Source organism: Galeopterus variegatus, unplaced genomic scaffold (genome assembly GCF_000696425.1).
Source record: "Galeopterus variegatus unplaced genomic scaffold, G_variegatus-3.0.2 Scaffold2757, whole genome shotgun sequence".
In the NCBI taxonomy this organism is placed as follows: Eukaryota; Metazoa; Chordata; class Mammalia; order Dermoptera; family Cynocephalidae; genus Galeopterus; species Galeopterus variegatus.
In genome coordinates, this window is record NW_007728868.1 from 266360 (window position 1) to 274008 (window position 7649).

Below are 7649 nucleotides of genomic sequence, written 5' to 3' on the forward strand. Positions count from 1 at the left end.
GTGAGCCACGGGCCGGCCCTAATAATTTCCTATTATAAAAACATAGTATTTCCCAGAGCAGTGGTGACTGTTGGTGCCCTGCCCACATCCTTTTCTGGTTCTGTGAATCCTTTTCCCAGCTCCTGTGACTTTGTTCCCAGTAGCTACAGCTGCAGTCTTCTTTAGATGATTGCCTGTGGGCTACTGGTACCCTCTCACCTATTCAGAGAGCCAAAGACTGACTGGTGCAGGTATCCAAAGACTCAGCCTCAAGACAGAAGAACTTTGAGGTGCCATTTATGCTCCAGAGCAATCCAGGGATCAGGCTGGGGCACCTACAATTGTCCCCTTGTTTGGCTTCTTCCCCTTCCCTGTCCTGCTCTGCCACCTCCCTTACTAATTTTTCTTGGAGCCTCTTTCTTAATAAATCACTTGTTCCCAAATGCTCATCTCAGGGTCTACTTCTGGGAAACTCCACCAGAAAAATATAGTCAGACTTGATGGTGGGTATTGGTCTTGACCCCGGGTGGTGAACATGTAATTCACAGTCATTCAGTGGGTGGGGAATTCCAAACCCGTGAGATACTCCTGCTGAGAGCCCAGATCCTGCACCTAGAATAACAGGGGCTGCAGGAGCAGGAGAGGGCCCATGTGTGGTCAGCATCACTCCAGGCCACATCTATGAAGCAGCAAAGAACATCACACCAATTGCCACAGAACTCCCCTTGGACAGTTTATTTTATTGCTCTTTAGTCAGGCTCTTCCCCAAACATCTTTTGATCTCCATCACGGCCTCTCTTCCAGAAATCTGAAACTGTGCCCTGCTTCTGGCCATCTTCATGACACCCCCATGACCTCTTACATGAAACATTTCAAAATAAAGATAGAAACAGGAAGTTAGCTGAGTTTTGCAACAGCTAAGCCTGTTTGAGGCCCACATTTATAGAAAGTCAGGGGTGGGGAAGACTGATGATTCCAGGGGGCTTGTCCACGCCAGGGGTCGATCGTCATACTGGCTGGGCAAGTGAGATGGTAACAGGTGTCTGAGCCCTGGGGGCTCCAGAAACATCAGACATTATTTACTTATTGATGGGGAGAGCCTTAGAAAAATCTACAAAAACACACTATCTCCACATGGGAGGTGCTCACTTCCCCTTAACATATACTAGAAATAAATGAAAGCAAGCCCATAAACCCACATTAACCAAGCACACACGACAAACTCTAAGTCTCCAGATAAACACCCTCAAAGAGGCACTTGGTGTTTTTAGCTCTGGGGCTGGAGAGAAGATCTGGGGCTTTGGCCCTCAAAGACAGGAGCCACTGTCCCTAGAAGAGGGACAACAGCTTCTGAAGGCTCTGGGGTCTGATCTGATAGGTGGTATTGGCCCAGCTGGATGGGAAAGGGGCCCTGTTTAAAGAAGACCCCTCCTCCCATTTCACCAAGACAATGACTTGCAGGAAGGTTTGTGCCCTGTGCATTTCCTGAACATAGTGGACTGGCATTTCTAAAGAGCACATCACTGAAGGGGCAGATGCTGGCCATTTACATGTGGGCTTTGCATGTTGGGAACTGACCAGTTCCATGCAGGTAGGGACCAGATCCAGTTTGCCACTAACCGCTGTGTTCTCAGAGCCCAACACTGGGCCTAGCACTTAGGCACACAAATGTTCGTCGAATGGTTGAACGAAATAATCCAAAATGAAAATACCGTTTCCCCAAGAACACAAATTTATAAACTTTAACCTTCAAAGTGGAATTATAGCTCACTTATTCTCCTGGACCTAAAGGAATTTCTTAAAGTTGCAACTGAGTCTTTTCAGTTGGAGCCAGGGAATTAATTTGGATATGTCCAAATGAGAGGGTCTATGGCAAATGCACTGGTGAATTTCAATAGGATAATCAGTTTGCCTGTAAGGCCCAGAACTGGCTGTGGTCTGGAGGGTAGGCCAGGGTCCTTAAGTGTTGGGCCTGATGTCTGGGGAGGAGGGGCAGTTTGTTAATTATGCCCCGGGGAAGGCCTACATCTAGCTGATGATGAAGTGCTTGTCTAGCTGCCCAGAGAGACGGCATCAGGAACAGGAAGGAAGTCAAGGTGGTGGGAGGAGGGAAGTCAGGGACTGGCCAGAGAATCAAGGACCAGGCAGGAGAAGACAGATGTGGCTGACCTGGGGCATCTTTACCACAAGATGCTGGTCTGGGGAGAAGTCCCCAAGCATCTGGGGGAGGCTGTGTCTGCATCTCACAAATGGAGAAATTGCTCTGATAAAATCTGTTTCCAGGGAAGATTCTAAGCTACATTATTGGACCCTCAAAGAGCAGGGAGGGCTAGCCAATGGTGTCTACACTGCAGAGAGAAAGGAGTAAAGAGAGGGAGTAAAGAGAGGCTGGTAAGGAATGAACAATTGGGGGTGGCCACCTGGAAACTTCAAGGGAGGCGAATTTGAAATGATGGTGGCAGTTCAAGGTATATCTTGGGTCACAGGGTCCCTTTCCATGTGTTCTATCTTGAACTTCGGGGCATGGCTGCTGGGAGAAGTTGCCATCCAAGACCTCCTTCTGTTCCCCCCTCTTTCGGTTTGGGACTGGAGACTAAGAATTCTTTGGGAATGGTTTGGATACATGTTTTTTGGTTTTGTTTTGTTTTGTTTCTCATGTTGGGGCTATACAGACACTGGCCAAATGCCCAGCTATTTTCAGGAAGGACAGAGTGGTGTCTTCAATGGACACCAAGGCCCTTCTCAGGGAGGACCAGGTGCAGATACCCCAGATCCCACCCCATTTCTTCAAGGTCTCCCAGCAGGGTCCTTCAGTCCATGTCAGGCAGGGGGAGGATCTAGGGGGAGTGAGGAGTCTGGAGAACTCAGGAAGGAGGGAAGTATGAGGGCTCCTGCAGGTCAGGGCACCATGTGCCACCACTTGAAGGTGAAGGGCTTCCTGCGGACATTGGTGCCACAGTGGACTTCCCCCAGAAACTTGTGGTAGGCAGAAATGTCATCGATGAAGGTGCAGACAAGGCCCAGGGGCTCCAGCAGGGCACGCACATGGGTCTCCAGGCAGCATACCTCCTCAACATGTGGCCCGAATGGCTTGGGGATGCCCAGGTCCTTGTTGAGCACGATCATGTTCACCTGTGATGGGGGACCGAGGCAGCAACAGCTCCTATTTAGTTAGCACCTACTATGTGCCAGGCCCTGTTCTAAGCTCATTGAAACTTACAACCACCCTGTGAAGTAAATACTGATTATCCCGTTTATAGATGAGAAAACTGAGGCACAGAGAAGGCTAAGCAACTCATAAATGGCAGAGCTGAAGTGGAAAACCAGGCAATCTGCCTCTGTATGTACGGGTGTGCAAAAGCATGCACAAGTGCGTGTACATGTATGTACACGTGGATATATACACACACAACAGTGTGTACATGTACATGTGCGCATAAATGAGCATACGTGTGTAGGTATGTACTCGTATGTATGCATTTCTGTGTGCATGTGTGTATGTGTGTGTGTGTATGTGTGTATATATACCTGTGTGTGTGTGTGTTTTGTTCTAAACTCTTTCCATCTCATGGAAACCTCCCTTCTATGATAACAAGAATTTCTCCTGTACATAAAGGACTTTTTACTTTTTGCAAAGTACTTTCCTAACTGTTAAGGTAAAGGATTCCCAGTACCCCAGTGAAGCAGCTCGGACAAGCATATTACCCCTGGGAGGAAATGGAGGCCCAGAGAGGGCAAGTCCCTGGGGTAAGTTCACACAGCAGCTCAGCCTGGACTGGGACCTGCACCTCCTAACTAAACAGTCTCAGCTCAGGGATCTTTCTGGATCTGGCTGACCCCTACTTGGCATGGGGTGAGGGCTGGGGTCCAGAGGGCCTCACCATGTTTGGGAAGAAGGCTCTGGCCTGGCGTTTCTCATCCATCTTGAACAGGGCGGGAAGATCAATGATGTCCTGTTCTGTCAGTCCCAGCTCCTTTTTGAGGATGTCGCGGTTCCAGTCCAGGCAGCGCTGGGCAGGCAGGGAAAGAGGGAGGGCGTGTAGGTAAGGGGACACACACCTGGCACATTATCAACCCCACCTGTCTACAGCATCAGGCCAGGGCCCTGGCACTCTAGGGACACTTCCAGTGCTCAGCTGGCTCCCTGCCATCTCTCCCAGGCCCTCTCCACCAGGGCTCAGGAACACAGTAATAACAATAACAAAGCAGAGCAAGGTCACAGAAATATACCAGTAGCTGTCATGTACTGAGCACTTACTGACAGCCAGCCCCTGTGCTCAGTGCTCCCACACAGTATCTCAGTGACTCCTCAGGCCACCCCATGAGGTAGGAATAATACCAATGATGATTCTGGTAATTATTTTAAAAGCTAACGTGTACAAGGGCCTGGCACTGTCCTAAGTGCTTTCTACATAGATTACTTATTTAAGCTTCAACCCCATGAGGTAGATCCCATTATTATCCCCTTTTTAGAAATGAGGGAAGCAAAGAGTCCTTAGTGAGTTGTCCCAGGTCTTACCGCCAAACGTGGAGGCCACGATTTGACCTTGGCTCTACCTGATGCCAGGAAATGACCACAGAGGGGGTAGTTTTAATGAAGTCAACTTTCCAATGGCCAGTGAGGCATTTTGTAAACTTCAGTGGGCCTTGCATTGCTTCCTGGGCATCCACTCCACCCCCATCTCCCCACGGCATGTTGTTGGGTTGAATTGGCCCCACCCCTACCTCTAGGTGAAAGCTAATTAGTGAATTCTCACCCCTACCTCCCTGCCCCACCCCACCTCTAGGTGAAGGCTAATTAGTGAATTCTCACCCCTACCTCCCTGCCCCACCCCACCTCTAGGTGAAGGCTAATTAGTGAATTCTCACCCCTACCTCCCTGCCCCACCCCACCTCTAGGTGAAGGCTAATTAGTGAATTCTCACCCCTACCTCCCTGCCCCACCCCACCTCTAGGTGAAGGCTAATTAGTGAATTCTCACCCCTACCTCCCTGCCCCACCCCACCTCTAGGTGAAGGCTAATTAGTGAATTCTCACCCCTACCTCCCTGCCCCACCCCACCTCTAGGTGAAGGCTAATTAGTGAATTCTCACCCCTACCTCCCTGCCCCACCCCACCTCTAGGTGAAGGCTAATTAGTGAATTCTCACCCCTACCTCCCTGCCCCACCCCACCTCTAGGTGAAGGCTAATTAGTGAATTCTCACCCCTACCTCCCTGCCCCACCCCACCTCTAGGTGAAGGCTAATTAGTGAATTCTCACCCCTACCTCCCTGCCCCACCCCACCTCTAGGTGAAGGCTAATTAGTGAATTCTCACCCCTACCTCCCTGCCCCACCCCACCTCTAGGTGAAGGCTAATTAGTGAATTCTCACCCCTACCTCCCTGCCCCACCCCACCTCTAGGTGAAGGCTAATTAGTGAATTCTCACCCCTACCTCCCTGCCCCAGTGATTGGTTCAGGGATGGGCAGTAACCCAGGATTAAGCCAATCAACATATGGAACTCCCCTGGCCATGTAACTGGTTCAGGTTGGCCCAATCAGAGTGAAATGCAAGTCCTTGCTCAATTGTCGAGGGCATATAAGACCTCTGTCTTTGTGGGTGGTGTGCTGGGTGGGTCTGAGGCCTTGAACTGTTGCAGTCATGCTCCTACCATGAGGGCACCTGCAGAGCCCAAGAAGTATGGAGAAATGGAACTGGAGCCCCGATCATCAACCTGTTCCTGAAATCCATATCACTGCTGGACTTCCCACTTATATGAGCCAATCATGCCTTTTGGTTTAAACCAGTTTGAGTTGAGTTTTCTGCTTTTTAATTTTTAAAAACTTGGTCCTTTTAAATATGCCCAGGTGCTATGATTTGAACATCCCCCCAAGTTCATGCTGGAACTTAACCCCCAATATGATGGTGGAAGGTGGGGCCTTTAAGAGGTGATTGGATTGTGAGGACTGTACTCTTGTTAATAGATTGATCCATTCATGGAGTAATAGGTTTATGGTTCATGGGTTGTCATAGGCATGGTTCTGATGGCTTTATCAGGACACAAATGAGAAGCTCCCTCTTGCTCAGCTCATTCGTCAAGTGACACCCTGTGTCACCACAGGACTGTCTGTCAAGACTTCCTACCCAGAAGGCCCTCACCAGATGCACCCCCTGGACTATGGACTTCCCAGCCTCCAAAACTGTAAGAAAGCAGTTTCATTTCCTTATTAAATTACCCAGAGGGCCGGCCCGTGGCTCACTCAGGAGAGTGCGGTGCTGATAACACCAAGGCCACGGGTTCGGATCCCATATAGGGATGGCCGGTTAGCTCACTGGCTGAGCCTGGTGCTGACAACACCAAGTCAAGGGTTAAGATCCCCTTACCGGTCATCTTTTAAGAAAAAAAAAAAAAAAAATTACCCAGTATCAGGTATTCTGTTATCAGTGACAGAAAATGGACTAATACACCATGCAAATAGAGATTTAATTCAAATAAATATAACTGGTTTCTACTTCTGGATGCAACCTTTGAGACTAAAAGACTCAGAAGGTGAGATCCATGCACAGACAGAAAGCTTTAGGGATCTGTGATCTCTTAAAACTAATCAAAGTTCAGGGTGCATGTTCATATAAGCATTTTTCTGGAGAGTAAGTCTGTCGCTTTCATTATATTTTAAAGGGTTGCACCTTCCCCAAATGTCATGGGCTCTAGTCTAACAGAGATCTTGGCTCTTTGGCACTGCCTGGTATACCTTCCTTCCCAGGTCTCCTGCTTGCTTCTAGTCTCCTATGTCACCCTTTTACCCTCCGTCTTTAGCACAGGAGTGAGGTGCTCTGAGACAGGAGCCCCTGAGCCCTTGGCCATTCTCCACAGAAGCCCCAAGGATATGAGGATGGGAGCCTCGTTCCTCCCTGGGATCTCTGGCCCAGCATCCTCAGCACTGGCTGGGCCCCACGCTCACCTGGAAGTACAGGTTCTCCTGCACAAGGCTCTCATTGGACAGAATCTTGTTGATGGTGATTCGCTTGCTGGTCATGCCACCCAAGCCTGTGGGGGTCAGAGGATAGGGGATGGTCAAGCTTTAGGTACCCAGGCCCCCCTGTGCTAACTGCTGGACTGGGATGGGGGAAGTGGGCCTTGGAACAGGCTGGGGGACAGGAGGGCAACCCCACGGGAAATCAGGTTCCCTCTGCCTGGGGAGGGCCAACCTTTCTCCAGGGTTGGCCATGTCACCTGAGCCAGGGAAGTGGCGCTGCTGCCTTGCTCCCTGTCTGGTCACTGGGTGGGAATAGCATGAGTAGCCACCTGGTTGACCACATAGAGCCTGCTGCTAAGGATAAGCAGCTGACCAGTGTGAGTGTGGCAGCAGCAGAATGCCCAGAGGTGTCACCCATCCCATNCTGGACTGGGATGGGGGAAGTGGGCCTTGGAACAGGCTGGGGGACAGGAGGGCAACCCCACAGGAAATCAGGTCCCCTCTGCCTGGGGAGGGCCAACCTTTCTCCAGGGTTGGCCATGTCACCTGAGCCAGGGAAGTGGCACTGCTGCCTTGCTCCCTGTCTGGTCACTGGGTGGGAATAGCATGAGTAGCCACCTGGTTGACCACATAGAGCCTGCTGCTAAGGAGAAGCAGCTGACCAGTGTGAGTGTGGCAGCAGCAGAATGCCCAGAGGTGTCACCCATCCCAT

The 7649-nt window shown here is 50.3% G+C and overlaps 1 protein-coding gene across 1 annotated transcript; it reads right to left on the minus strand.

Annotated features, from left to right (window-relative positions):
- Nucleotides 1-2351: 2351 nt before the first annotated feature.
- On the minus strand, nucleotides 2352-7008 carry PADI2 (peptidyl arginine deiminase, type II; the record flags this gene model as incomplete). Its single annotated transcript, XM_008582909.1, has 3 exons — nucleotides 2352-3111; nucleotides 3861-3989; nucleotides 6923-7008. Coding segments are annotated over 3 exons (449 nt in total), but the record flags the coding sequence as incomplete, so codon positions are not given.
- Nucleotides 7009-7649: the final 641 nt, after the last annotated feature.